Raw genomic sequence first — 15755 nt, forward strand, 5'->3', positions numbered from 1 at the left:
AAAAATGAAGGGGGGGAAATCGGAGGGGGAGACGAACCATGAGAGACTATGGACTCTGAAAAACAAACTGAGGGTTTTAAAGAGGAGCGGGGTGGGGGGATGGGTTAGCCTGGTGATGGGTATTAAGGAGGGCACGTATTGAATGGAACACTGGGTGTTATATGCAAACAATGAATCATGGAACACTACATCAAAAACTAATGATGTAGGGGTGCCTGGGTGGCTCAGTCGTTAAGCGTCTGCCTTCGGCTCAGGTCATGATCCCGGGGCCCTGGGATCAAGCCCCGCATCAGGCTCCCTGCTCTACGGGAAGCCTGCTTCTCCCTCTCCTGCTCCCCCTGCTTGTGTTCCCTCTCTCCCTGTGTCTCTGTCAAATAAATAAATAAAATCTTAAAAAAAAAACAAAAACAAAAACCTAATGATGTAATGTATGGTGACTAACATAAAAAAAAAAAAAAACTTTGTTAAAACTCCTTATTACTACTAAAAATCTTTTTTAATGTTTCACTTCTTAAATAAGAGCAATTTAGAAAAAGTATTACTTATCTTTTACTTTCACCATCATTTCAGAAAAGGAAAAGCATTTAATAACAAAAAATTGGAAAACATGATCCCAGAAAAGGACAGTCCCTCTTGAGAAACGCTGCCATCTTTGCCACGGACAAATGAAAAGCTAATGTTAGCCTAACATGGGTCTGAGGACAGCCTTTGGGAACCACCACCATAAGGTACTAAGCTGAAAGCTATGACTTCAGTGTCTGTGTGAATAGTAACCAAGAGCCTAACTAACAGGGTCCTTCCCCTCCCTTTCCACTGCTCTTACCTTAATCAGTCTGAGAAGCTTATCTATCATTTGAGGGAGCAATGATGGGAAGGGGAGAGATCATGTTTCACAAAAGTGGGAAAAGGCCAATTCTTAAAAAGGGGGCAAAGGACCAGAAGTCTATGAGAATGACAGTTTGCTAGAAAATAACACCAAGAAAGAACACCCATTAGTTCTTCTGGTGATTCAACCAGTCGAAGCAGGCAAATTCATTCATTAACTTCTGTGCAAATGTGGGGAGATCAATTATTTAGGATGGAAACTTACGGTTTAATTGTAGATGGCTATTGTAAGGATATCACCTCGCTATAAGGGTGGTGAGAACAGAAACAATAATCTCTTCTAATTTTTTCCTCAAAGGCAGTTTCATATTGCTCTATTTCCCCTTTAAAATGGTTAACTCTGCCAAAGGCACTATTCTTTGATAAAGATAATGATCAAGCTGTAGGATTTAATGCTAATGTAATGCTTTTAATTAATGTTTTATTGGATGACTCTGTGGTCATTATTATCAACTTCAGTCAGGCAAGTATAGAATATTTCCTAGAACCAGATTAAACTGGTTTTAGTTCAGCCAATTCACACACAATTAGAACTATAGTCAACTGAACATAGCTATTATGATCAATTATTTGTTGTTGTATTTTTCCAAAATCATCTGTTTAGAAAATAAACTTACTAATCTGCTTTCACTCCACATTTACCTCAGATCTTTTCCCTAAATTTTGATATCTAAATAACAGACCTTAATAACATTTATACTTGTAAAAGATCTTGAAATTCACAGATCTCTCAATAAAACAAAAATCTAATGAAAAAAATGTTACAGCAACTTGAAAAAAGTATGAAAAATCCATGTACTAGAAGCCAGAAGACCTGGATTCTAATTTCAGCTTTGTAATAAACTAGCCCCAAGACCTTGGGAAAGGTCAATTAAACTCCGTGACTTTCAGCAAACTGACTTGTAAAATGAAGGTATGTGAAACTACATGTCCCCTTCCAATTTAAACAGTACCTGACTCTACTTGTGCCAATTTTTGGAGTTACAAAATACTATCCCATTTACTGTTAGTCCTACTTTGGCCACAAGCACTGATCCTGGTACATCTACTAACTCAATCACAAACTAAAAACAGTCATGGGGTTGCTAGTGAGAATACAAAACTTGTCCCAAGCTCAGCTACTTTTGCATTTTGTGACTTGAAATCTTAGAATCATTTATGCCTCCCCCCTTTTCCCTTGTTCCCAATAAGGCATCAGTGATAAGGTTTGGCTTCTATTAACAACCTCCTATACCTGATCCCTCACCATTCCTAGTTTAGCTGGTACATAGGATGCATAGAAGAGAATAACGAGAGATGAGGTGAAAAAGAACCCTATCTACCTTTGTTCACTTCTCTCATTTCTGCCTTTATGCATCCAATGCTCTGACCAAACTGACCTACTCACTCTCCTAGAGCCACCTCAAGATATCCCACTCTCTGTATTCCAATGAATCACTTAGAATTCCTTCTGTTTCCAACACTCCCTTCCTGGCAGGCCTCAGAGCCCTACCTCAATTGTTTTAATGCTTCACCTCAGCAATGCCAATATTCTTAAAGCCACACCATAGAAAAACCTTGCAGTAAAGAGGTAATGAATCTGTTTGTGCATCAGGAGAGCACTCCAACTCTCCTAATATTCCTACCGCTTTTCTGGTCTTCAGATACCTCAGGAATTATGAATAATTCTCCCAAATTATAACTAGTGACTCAAAAATTACTTCAACTTCTTGAAAACTGCATAAATCTCACCATTTATGTAAGCCTTTTAAAATATTCTTCGGCAGACTTTTTAAATTTTCTTCATAAAGGTCTTAAATATTTCTATTGTGTTCATCATGATTAGATTTGTTTGTTGCTCTTGTGCTTGGGATTTTTCTCATTGCATTACCTCTCTTTTTTCCCCCTCATTACATTTTCTACATAATTTCTACTCATACGGGATTAAAAATTAAACTTTACACTTGATCAAAGTTCTACAGATTAGAGGTGCCTAGCTGGCTCAGGTGGCAGAGCAGGTGACTCAGGGTCGTAAATTCAAGCCCCACTTAAAAAAAAAGTTGTACAGATAAAAATTTAGGCCACAGGGTGGGGGGGGTGGTGAAACAGGTGAAGGGCTTATTGTGATGAGCACTGAGTAATGTACAGAGTTGTTGAATCACCATATTGTACACTTGAAACCTATAACATTGTATGTTAATTATATTGCAATAATAAAGAAAGAAAGAAAAAAAAAGGGGCAACTGAGTGGCTCAGTTGGTTAAGAATCCGATTCTTGATTTCAGCTCAGGTCATGATCTCAGGGCCCTGGGATCAAGCCACAGGACAGGCTCAGCGCTCAGCAAGGAGTCGGCTTGAAGATTCTCTCCTCCTCCCTCTGCCCCTCCCACCCCCCCTAAAATAAATAAATAAATCTTTAAATAAATAAATAAGGCATAAAATAATGAGATTATCTCTGTTTCAGTTTAAACACATAATTCATCATTGGGGCTTATCCATCTCATTTGATCCCATTACACCCCTCCAGGGCTTTTTATTTTTTTTTTGTAAGAGTTCATTGCACCTTATGCTTTCCCTTCCTAAAACTTAACACAAATAAAATTAAATCATTATTTGCATCTCTCCTCTAACCCATTAAGCTCCACAAGAACAAGTTGGTCCTGTTGTCCAGCCTAACTGCTTGGCATGAACAAGCACTAGAACACTTGCTGAAATAATGAATGGTCAGTGTTCTATTATATCTTGTTTTCTTCTTATTTCAGCTTATTTCTGATTAAAGTGATAAAAGCTTGCTATTACCCTTTTCAGATAATTACTTTATTCTTCTCTTGGGTTTAATATTTTAACTGCCAACTGGTTTTCTATTTTTTCTAAATTTGAAAAGTCGAAGTTGGAAATAAAATTCTACAAATCTATCACCTGAAACACTACCCTAAACCTAATTAGCATCTCCTTAACTTTCTTTGCTTCCTAAAGCAAGTCTTAATTTAGTCAACAGGGACCTAGTCTCTGCCCCCTCTTTTGTACTGAAAAAGTTTTGTTGCTTTTAATGCCCTTTATCAATATAATTCCTTTTAAACTTTTTAAAATAAAATTTTTTAAGTAAACTCTAGGCCCAACATGGAGCTCGAACTCATGACGCTGAGATCAAGAGTTACTCTACCTACTGAGTTAGCCAGGTGCCCCAATATAATTCTCTTAAATGAACAAGGAAACATTTGTTTTTAAATAATGAAAGTGGGTTAGGTAATCACCAAATCTCTAGCCTATGGCAAAAACATTTAAACTGTCAAAAATAAGAGACAGAGAGCATTTTGAGTTCTAATTTCCCTATTGATTACTGGAAATCTGCCTTTTTTCAGGGATTTACGGAGCAAATTCATCATAACAAACTACTGGCTGCTTATATGATAAGTTGGGGGCAGCTTAAACTCTAGAAAAGAGAGCTAAATTTTAAGTAATTTTAAAGACTGGCTAGAAGGTAAGAATTGAAAAAGAGAAGTATCTACCTTTCAAAAATGTCAGTGAAATCTACTTCTTCTCCCAAAGGCAATGGGGAGCTCAAGCTGCAGTGCTGCCTTCAAGTGGAGGACAGTCTGATGGAGATGCCACAGATAGATCTAATTCATGGTGATGTGATAAATGATAACAGGGGTAGATTAGGGTATGCTTATGAAGAAACTCAATCTTGGAAATCAGAGAAAGCTCCCAGAGGACTTGATATTTAAAATGTAAGAATTGAAACTAGTCAATGTTATTGAGGAAATTTCCATTTGTCATGCTTCCTTCAAGTCCAGGCTGCCAGAAATGTGCTTTAAACCATACCATCAAGGATGCATGGGCACAGACTTAGAGCTACACAGATTTTATGCATTTGTTCTTACCTGCACTAACCCTAGAGAATTTAAATTTTCTGTGTTCTGCATAAACCATTAGACCTAATTCATCACTGTTTTAGGGCCTGAAAAATCCTCAAGTAGGAAATATTGTCCTCTTCATTGTCCTTTGTGGGAATATTCCTGGCCCTTTGGTATTATCACCCCATACCTCAGAAAGAACCACGGGGGAAAAAAACTGAGAAAACGGTGTCAGAGAAGGAAACAAAGTACTGTCTCTCAAAACCACAAATTCTTCTGTACATTCAGAAGATGACCCTGTGCTAAAAACAAAACAAAACAAAATAAACAATTTTTAAAAATTAATGCTTTTATTCGATGTCTAAAACCAAGATACGGTCAATAAATTTCTTAACCTAAGAGAATTTATGAACCTCTGGATATTTTCCACAAAATCAAGTGTGTATATGCATAGATGCGGGGTTTTTCTCCTAGCAGGGACTGACAGTTTTCAGCAGACTCTCAAAAGGGTCAGTACCGCAAATTGAGAAATACTGGCATAGAGCAATCTCTCTCTTGTTCTTTTTCTGTGTGGATTTTTTTTGAGAGATGTGATTTAAGGTAAGTATGTTTTTCCCCCTTCCACCCACCCCCTACCCCAAGGACACAATGCAATGCAATTAGGTTAAACCAGGATACTTATTTCTAAAATGGTTCTCCTATCCTTTTTGTCAGTTACAAAATAGTCTCTGGACCCAAAGCAGAAGCTAGCTAGTTGGGTAGTACTACTGAAAATATTAACAGTGATAAAATGGAATACACTTGGAAAAGATGATCTTTCCTTTACATTTGTTTATTCTCTAATTCTCAATAAGCTAAACTGTATTGTCAGCAAGTTGGAGAGCTAAATAATATTAGTTTATGTAGGAATCACAAAATCTTAGCACTTGATGAAAATATGGAAACCAGGATGGGAACTCAGATTATACCTCTCTCCTAAAACAATGTTCAGTTATGACCACTCAAAGCAATGAAAAGTCTACAGTCAGTTGAAATTTTGTGTACATATTAAAATGATTAAAGAGCATTTTCTGAACATTTTGGCTTGGAAATTTGCGTTTTCAAAATTTAGTCCTACACCAACAGCTTTTTCTTTGGAAGTTTTTATATTTTAACACAGTTACATTCATCATGTATGTGATGGTATTTAATTTTTGGCTCTCAGGTAGCTGACTTGTCCCTTGTCATTAATGTGGGTGTCAAATACAAGGTCACCCTTACACTAATCCTAGCTGAGAGATTCAAAAGAAAAATCAGAAACAAGTTACTTCCCAGGAAACAAATACCTAGTGGATTTAGCAACTCTAATCAGTCAGCTCAGCATTTGTGGATACTTGTGTGTACATGCATATGCATGCATACACACACCCCCAAGATAACACTACATCAAACAGAATATTTTTTTCTGCCTTCCCTTCTTTATTTACCTTTCTATTTTACCCATTATTTCCTTACTATTCTTGACTATTATCTTTCTCCAGAAACTTACTCATGTACTTCTCTATGAACTCTGTGTCCTTTCTTCTGCCCAAATCTCATTATTTCCATGACTCTCTAGATCATGAAGTATTAGAAAACTGAGAAAACTAAAATTATATCAACATATGTGAAGCTCAGGGGGAAAGTCTAAAAAACTACACTTAAAATCCTCAGAACTCAAAAATAATTTTAAAGAGTTTATTATAAAATCTCACATTTTATTGAGTGTTAACTCAGTGCCACTAACCTGAGTAGTTTTCTTAAACTGTTCCATTTAAATTCCACAATTACCCTAAGATCTCCTTATATTGACTGGGAAACTACTGCTCAAAGAGGTGAAACTGCGCCCAGTACTGCTAAATAATAAAAAATCAGGGGTGCCTGGGTGGCTCAGTTGGTTAAGTGTCTGACTTGATTTTTTTTTTTTTAAAGATTTTATTTATTTATTCATAAGAGACAGAGAGAGAGAGAGAGAGGCAGAGGGAGAAGCAGGCTCCCCGCTGAGCAGGAAGCCCGATGCGGGACTCAATCCCAGGACCCTGGGATCATGACCTGAGCCAAAGGCAGACGCTTAACCATCTGAGCCACCCAGGCACCCGTCTGACTTGATTTTGGCTCAGGTCATGATCTCGGGGTTGTGGGAGAGAGCCCTGCATCGGGCTCTGCACTCAGTGTGGTCTCCTTGTCCTTCTCCCTCTGCTCCTTCCCCTGTGCTCTCGCCCTCAAATAAATAAATAAAATCTTAAAAAAAAAATCATACAGAATAGATAAGCTACCCCAAATTTGACCACCCCCCAAAAATCTCAAAATTTTAAGGAAACAGAAATCAACTTAGATTTTTAATGGCCAATATTTAGCAATAACATGTTAAATAACAGAGCTATATACAACTGACTGGCAGTTTCCCTTTCATATTCAGGATGACAAGAAGCTTAGAGCACAATCTGAGGCCCAACTATGTATGAGCCTATATTTCCTACTCCATCTTGACTATTTCCTATAATTTATGATGTCCCTGTGTTTATCATAAAGCTTCTAATTCAAATCCTTTGATGTTCAGAAATCTTTGAATGAATAAAATTGAGAAGACCAGCAAAGAAACAAGAAGATATTTCTAGTTTCTCAATTAATGGCCATCATGCTACCACTTTTAACTTAGCCCCATCACAAAGGATTATATAATCAGATTCAAGCAATACTGCATTGACTACATTTTTAAAACCTGGGTCTTTGATTTTAGATATAGCAACATCTGAAGATTAAAAAAAATAAGATTCACTATAGTCTTCCAAAGCAATACAGTATATGCAATAGCATGTTGCTAACTGAAAATGCCTGACAGAAAGTTGTCAAGACTAAACTTCCCTGCTCAGCTATGACAATCAAATCTTTTTGGAATTCAGAATATGAACAAGTAATGGAATTTCTTCAAGGAAGAGGGGGGGGAAAAAACAAAAACAAAGAAACAGGAAAAAAAACAGTAACAAAACTGTATCATATAGCACTTATGCACACATATAGGAAACAAACATTTGGAATAATACTTGAAGTAGGAATGATAAAAAAAAAAATTTCATAGGAGACCTGGAAAAAAAAGAAAAACTCAGATTGTCACCCGTTCCTGAGGTTTTAAGTTACAGAATTTTTTGAACTGTATATGAAACACTACATATTATCGCCTGGTGATTTCAAAATAAAGAGAAACAACTTTATTTAAAATAAAAACATATCAATCATTGCATCTGATAAATATTAGTAAGTGGTCAAGGCAAAAAAAAAGAAACCACTATTTTCGAGAACTGAACTATTTTTCTACAAGTACATAAAAGTATAGTCAATTTAAAGATTTGACATAGAATAAGACAATAAAAATTGTATTGTTAGGGGCACCTGGGTGGCTCAGTTGGTTAGGCGACTGCCTTCGGCTCAGATCATGATCCCGGAGTCCCGGGATCAAGTCCCGCATCAGGCTCCCTGTTCAGCGGGGAGTCTGCTTCTCCCTCTGACTCTACCCCCCTCTTGTGTTCTCTCTCTCACTCTCTCTCAAATAAATAAATAAAATCTTAAAAAAAAATTGTATTGTCAAATAACAGATGAATTCAAAAAGTTGAACTATGCTAGCAATGTTACTACATTTGACCAGACTATAAACATCAATTATTTTCCTGACGTTTTGATACTGGACAAACACTTTCAGATGTTCCAGTATAAAAAACATCTTTGGGTACTGAGCCCAAGAATAAAATCTGAGATTCTGCCAAGACTATTCCTCCTGCCTCACAAAGTCAAAGCTTTTGTGTAACACAGCAGTAGACACCACTTTCTTGCCAATATCACGTTCCTTTATCTTTTGCAGCATATGAATGAAACGAGCCTGCTCCTGGGAAGTCAATTAATTCTCAAGAAATGAAACAAGAGGAAAAAGTAGCAAATCAATTCAAGTAAAACTCGGTTTTTGTGGTTCTATGTTAAAAAATAAAATTAGTGATTGATGAGAATGATAGCTCGAGAAAATGGAAATGACTAGAATAGCTTCTATGTGGTTAGAGTTATATTTAATGAACTTGGGTCCTCCTATCATCCTCTGCCTCCTGGCCCCTCACAGATCTTCTTTTGCATATGAGTGCTTTACATTGGATGATATCAAGTCCAAAGAATATAATAGCTTTCTTTATTTTGCTACAATTCTTCTTAAGTTTTAATTTAAGTAATCTCTACACCCAATGTGGGGCTCAAACTCACGACTCTGAGATCAAGAGTCTCATGCTCTTCCAACTGAGGCAGCCAGGTGCCCCTACTATGCTATAATTTGTATGATACCTCCTACCAAGTTCAAGTTTTGGGGTACACCCAACAAACTGAAAAAAACTAAGAAATGTAACATGCAGGTTCATGTTAAACATTTTAATGTTTATGGACAATTTGTTTTATAAATTTGCATCTATTTTTTGAAGTCTTTAACTTAACACAAACATATGTATCATTAAAAATGATCAGTGATGGGCACCAAAGCATGAGATATATTTTGAGTTCTTTCCAAAGAAAAGAAATATTTCTCCTCACTTATCAAATTATGCTAACATTGACTGCTAAATCTACTTAATGACAGGTATGTCTTGCAAAGAACAACAACAAAACAAATCCCTATAGAGATGAGAAACAAAGCTCTAATATCAACTTTAAATTTATATTATACTCATTTTATTCATCAGACATAAATCACTGAGTTAATTAAAAAGGAGCCAGTTACACAACCAGGTGAAAATGAATAAGCCAAAGAAAATTGTTCATAAATGGGCAATGGGCAATATGCTGTTAGTCTTCTGTTCTGCTTTAATTAATTAATTTTTTTTTTTAAGATTTTATTTATTTATTTGACAGCGAGAGACACAGCGAGAGAAGGAACACAAGCAGGGTGAGTGGGAGAGAGAGAAGCAAGCTTCCCGCGGGGCAGGGAGCCCGATGTGGGGCTCGATCCCAGGACCCTGAGATCATGACCTGAGCCGATGGCAGACGCTTAACAACTGAGCCACCCAGGCGCCCCTGCTTTAATTAATTTAAAAGAATCATTAGTTAAACCAACTATGTCAACTCTATATGAGAATCTGTAAAAAACTTTTGTTTAAGATATTTTAAAACTTTCGCATAATCAATCAGTTAAATAAACTGGTTTTTCCAGGTCCCGTAAAACAAAATCGTAATCCATATTCTGTTCAATTATTACAAATATTTAATTAGTGAGGTTTAATTTAATGAGATTTTACTATATTTGCAGGATTAAGTAAGACAGATATAGAATTATTACATTTTAGAGGCTTACTCTAATTTTACAATACTATCTTAACCATTTGTGGTATGTTGTCTTTAACATCCTTTATTTTTCCAGTTTCCATTTGGACATTTAACAGAACAGAACATGACACTGACTTTGTGGTTGGATTATACTACCATCCTTTATCTGAACTGCACAGAACTAGTCAATGGGTCAAATTAATTACAAGATTGTACAATTTGTGGTAGTATCTTCAGAAATCCTTTATAAAAAGATGGAACATCAATTTCCTAAACGATGCCAAAATTCTCACTAAGCTAAATTCTGACAATCTGTCAAATACAGAAACAATGAATTCAGTTAAAAATATGTAACTTCTTTTAAATACATTCTCCTTAACAGCTTTTATTTTCAAAAAACACCTCCTGCTCCCAAATACAGTTCATGCTTCTGGCTAACCCCAATTCTCTTCCCTGTGTTCTCATTTTTATCACATTTTCCCCCTATTAAAGTGAGCACATTGTATTTTGGTTTCTTTTCTTCCTACTCATTGTTCAGATCAGCATTTTAATAATCTTTTAAGCAAGGCCATTCAAAGAAAATATGAAGCTAAAGAAAAATTCCCTAAGTTCAAGGTTTTTCAAAGTGAGATCATTTTTCTAGACCTATTTATTAAAAATCTAGGCAAAGCAAACACCACAACTGGTAAACAGCTACAGAAGATTGGAAGTTCAAAAATAAAGCCGTTAAAAACACTTCATTACACACCTTCTCTGTGAAGCCCTTTGTTTCCACTGAAAACCATACTGGAATCCTTGTGTAAAAGAAGGGGCCTTCTGGCTGTCAACAGCTACACGGTCAGTGACTGAGGGACCCAGATGTCTGCAGTGGTTAAAACAAATGTTCGGCAGTGGGTGCTGATTCCGCTTCCCTCTGTGTAAGGTTTTCCACAAAGGCAGCAGAGTACGAGCACACATAGCAACAGCACTCACAGCTGATTGGATGGAGGGTGTGCTCAGCCGCCCCTGCTTGCTAGGTCCACTACAGCTTCCTGTCTACTTGGCAGCACTATCATGTTGTCTTTGCTCTTCTTACCAACTCAGCTGTGTTTAGGCAACTTGAAAGAACAGTAGAAGGATAACGACAAAAGTATTCTAGCATGAGCCCCTAAAAAGTATGCCTCTGGATGTTTTTCGAAGAGAGAAATTCATAAGGCAAACATTTATTTCAGTATTTCACAGGAAACAGGACAAAGGGAGTGGTGGAGGGAATCAGCTTATTATTTCACATTTCAAGTAAATCAGGTTCTACCAAGAGAAACCCTCTGAAAACACAGAAATCTAAGAATTGAAAGCAATTAGAATAAAACATCAACCTCCATCTACCTAGAATAAAGAATTACTTTACAACAAACTTCACAAATTCCAAGAAAAGCACAACCTGTTCATTAAAATGGGATAGGGCATAAAACAGCCCCCCTCAAATTTATGCAGTGCCTTTTAAGGGGTAAGAAAAATTGATGTTAATGGATTAGAAAAAGACCAAAAAGGGGAAAATAGTTTCTTAGCAAACTCTTACAACAATGAAGATTTAGCTAGGCATTTGCATTAAAATGTCTCTTTTTACATAAAACAACATTTAGCCTGAATTCATCTATTTTCTTTATAATTTTTCATAATATCATAATTTTCTTTATCATAATTTTAATTATCTGCAGCTATTGAAGGCATAGGAGATTTTCTTCAGGTTTCAAATACTGGGCTTCAATGTACCAGTCTACACTATCTCCTAAGCCTTAAGAAAAACAAAAATCCTTCCCCAACTTACAAAGATGTTTTGGCGGAGTTAATGCTGGCAGTGAGATACACAGATATGAAGGTTCAGAAAAATTCCCTTTTAGGAAATATTTCCCCTGAACATCACATAAACTAGGATAGTGTTTTTTAAACTTTTAAGGCAATTAAGCTCTTTTTATTTACATTTTTTCCAATAAAATGGATGATTAGTGGTGGCTTTAGGATTTCTATACAACTGAGGTTTGTGGGAGTAGGCAGAGGCTAGAGGAGCAGCACACTGTTTATTACTCAGATATTTGTTTATGTGAAGTGTCTTGGGGGTAGGGAGCAGAGGCTGATGGAAATGTTGGCTCCATTAAGGCACCCCATGAGCAACATGAGGCTATTTTTAAATGAGAGGCCACAAACAACACTGCAGTTTCAAATCAGCCCCAGAGTGCACAAGATTCCTGTCCCTGAAAAAGCTTCTAGGATCCCTGGAGTTTTACAGTATACAATTAAGAGTACAAAGTACACAACCTGTAAGAGTTAAATGTCATTATTACATTAGTGTAAAGAAAGAATCTGATCATTGGCCCCACAATTAACCAGAGGGAGAGCTGCTAAGCCCTCTGAGAAATAACAATAGGGAAGATGTATTTGGGAGCACAAGAAGCCTTTGGGGTGACTCAGAGAAAGAAGGGCATAGTAGAGAGAACATTTAGTTTGGAGTCAGGCCAACCAACCTGGGTTCAAAACCTGAAATTGCCATTTACAAACAATGAGACCCTATACAATTTACTAAACTACTCTGAGCGGGGCGCCTGGGTGGCTCAGTTGGGTAAGCGACTGCCTTCGGCTCGGGTCATGATCCCAGGGTCCTGGGATCGAGTCCCACATCGGGGTTCCCAGCTCAGCGGGGAGCCTGCTTCTCCCTCTGACCCTCTCCTCTCTCATGCTGTTTCTCTCTCGCTCTCTCTCCAATAAATAAATAAATAAAATCTTTAAAAAAATAAAATAAAATAAATAATAAACTACTCTGAGCTTCTGTTTTCTGATCTGTAAAATGGAGTCAACTCACAGGGCTACTGTGAAGGCTATAAGGTGCTATCTGTCAGCCAGACTGGACTTTTGGTTACTAAGGATCCTAAGCTTCTTCAAACTGTGGAATTTTGCAAATACTATTTATACCTCTTCTAGTAAGAGTGGTCTCCCACAATGCCTTCAGTTGATAAGTCTCAGCTTAAATTTCTCTTCCCCAAGGCAGCTTTCCCTGAAAAACTAGTCTTACACTCCCTATACCTCCTGCTTAGTACTTAGTTCATAGAAGGTTAAATAATTATTTGCAAAATGGCTGGTTGAATGACATTCTCCTCCACCACCTCTAAGTGCTTTAAAGAGAAGTACTATGTTTGTCTACATTATTGCTAACCTAGCACCATGCCTGATTTATGTCCTAAATAATAGTTGATTTGATTTCACATTCATGGGAGGTAAACAGAACAAGTATCATTATCTGCACTGTTCAAATAAGAAAATCAGTTCTAAAAGTTTATTTACTCAAGTCATACAACTAGAAGTCAAAGGAAATAAAATTTTAAAAATTTTTTGATGGATAAGTTTATAATTCAAAATTAATCTCTTCCACTCTCAAAAAAGGAAAAATAATATACAATCCCTAAATTATTTTGGAATATTTCCTTTCAGTTATAATCCTCAAACTTTTAAATTAAAAGCTAATGATAGCCTCTATCTATAATCTGATTAACATACAAAGAGAACTTACAAAAATTAAATTTAGTCAGGTGCGCCTGGGTGGTTCAGCCAGGAAGCGACCGAATATTGATTTCAGCTCAGGTCATGATCTCAGGGTCATGAGATTGAGCCCCTCATCAGGCTCTGTGTTGAGCGTGAAACGTGCTTAAGATTCTTTCCCTCTCCCTCTGTCCTCCCTTAAAAAAATTTAGTCAGAAACATGTAATTATAAATGAATAAAATGTACATGAGACATGCCACCTTAAAAAGTAAAATCCAACAAAGAGATTTAGTGAAATGTTTCTTCTGTGCTGCCAGTTTTCCAAAAATTTCATAATGGCACTTTACTTAATTCTGAAGAATGCTTGCTTTTCCCTGCTTTTGTTTATCTTAGTACGCAAAGCTATAAATGGGTATGCTATAAAAGAATGGCATGTTATCTACTTTGTAGGTCTCAACAGTCTACAAGTTAAAAATCTGAATAATATGAAATTCTATACTAAATGTTAGTCCCAGGTTCTCAATTCTCAACCCCCAACCATGAAATACCCCCCTTTTCCCCCTGCAACTCACATAGCATGGTCAAAATTGTGCTCTCCAAATGGACAGCTGAAGAAATATAAATTACTTATATTATCCTCATATAAGGAAATAAATTAAAGGTCTTCCATGAGTTTTTTTAAACTACATATTCTAAATATAAAATGGAAAAGTCTCAAATATCAACTGTTTCAGATCATCTGTGCCCTCCATTAGCAGAAATAATTGGGAACTATCTACTTTTAAGATACTTTAGAGATAATCATGCTAGCTTGGATACTTTCTAAACAAAAAGATACACTGCTACTAGAAAAGAAAAGAAAAAAAAGAACCCTTTACAGGTAATGATTTAATAGCTTCTATGTAGGTAGGCCCATGGCCCAGGCCCAGTGTTAGTCTCTTTATATACCTATCTCCTCTGACCCTGTAGCAGTTACTATCCCTGAAGATGAGGAAACTGGCTTATTACTTGACCAAGAACAGTAGAATCAAATGGGAAAAGCCAGGATTCAAGTTTTGGTCTTCCTAAATCTAACATGCATGCTCTTAACCAATGCTATCCTTCCCTTAACAACTCCTTTTTTATATACATTTCCGTAAGGCAAATATGGCATCATACAAGAATAAAGTTTAATTACAGAAATCTCAGCATTTTCCACTTATTACTCATTCAATAAGCACTATTACAGCCCCATTACACCTCAATTCTGTCACTGATACACTAATCATAGTACAGGAAAACAGGATTTGACGGCTAAACAGGGAGCCAGGCCATAGTTATAAAGTGTGATCACTGCATGAAGACACAAAAGATTCAATCTGTAAAACTTCACTACTTCATATTCATAGATCACATACATAATCCAGAGAAAGTAAAAGAAGTAGAAAAGAACAATGACCAGGAACCACAGATCTGGGTTCTAGTTTAAACTCCACCTTTAATTAGCTTTATAATCTTAAGTACTTCTCTGAAATCGCTCATTTCTAAGTCAGGAATCCTTTTTTCTTTTCTTTTTTGCCTGCAACATTGGTTTGTTGTTAGGATCAAATAGGATAGGGTAAAATTATTTTGAAAACAGCAATGTTCTACACAAATAGAATATCATTGTCTCCAGTGGTCTTCTAGGGGATAGCAGTGTAAACGTGTTTGCACAAAACTCAACCTCATTACTGGAATGATCCTTTAAAGCAGCAAGACAAAACGGAGGAGAGCCAGAATCTAGGAGTTCAAGATCTTTCTATTTAACAAGCTGTGCTATCAAATTATTTAACCTGAGTCTATTTCTTTACCTGTAAAGTGGGAGTAATAATTCCTCTAAGAGTTATAAATCACCTAGCCCAGGACTCGGCTCTCAAGCAATTGAAGTCTCCTCTTTTCCTTTGCAAACATCAGGTCTATAGGATATTAGTAAAGGGCAAATGTGCATACACACACACACACACACACACACACACACACACACACAAGGGGCAATTACTATTAATGAATAGTATACTATATTAATAACAAAGATAAAATTTGAATCTTCACTTCTAAAGATTTATGACACTGATATTTTTAAAGTTTCTTAAATAATGTCACATTTAACAACACATTTCACAGTTCAGTAACAAATTTGCAATAAAGACTAAATAACAGCTAAAACTTAACACTGTTAACAGTTTTGGAAATTA

The 15755-nt window shown here is 36.4% G+C and overlaps 1 protein-coding gene across 6 annotated transcripts in view; it reads right to left on the minus strand.

Moving 5' to 3' along the window:
• ATOSA (atos homolog A) overlaps positions 1 to 15755 on the minus strand; it is a 97518-nt gene that overhangs the window by 59078 nt on the left and 22685 nt on the right. For 2 of the 6 annotated variants that reach the window (XM_031028146.2, XM_081831091.1), the window contains exon 1: positions 10780 to 12593. The exons of 3 other annotated variants lie outside the window; for them this stretch is intronic. In XM_031028146.2, the coding sequence (XP_030884006.2) occupies positions 10780 to 10816 (37 nt within the window). In that variant the 5' untranslated portion in view covers positions 10817 to 12593. Of the gene's footprint in view, positions 1 to 10779; positions 12598 to 15755 lie in introns of those variants that run through there. One more of the 6 variants, XR_004075669.2, reaches the window with a different exon arrangement.

This window comes from Leptonychotes weddellii, chromosome 9 (genome assembly GCF_054177405.1).
Source record: "Leptonychotes weddellii isolate Sample4059 chromosome 9, ASM5417740v2, whole genome shotgun sequence".
Taxonomy (NCBI): domain Eukaryota; kingdom Metazoa; phylum Chordata; class Mammalia; order Carnivora; family Phocidae; genus Leptonychotes; species Leptonychotes weddellii.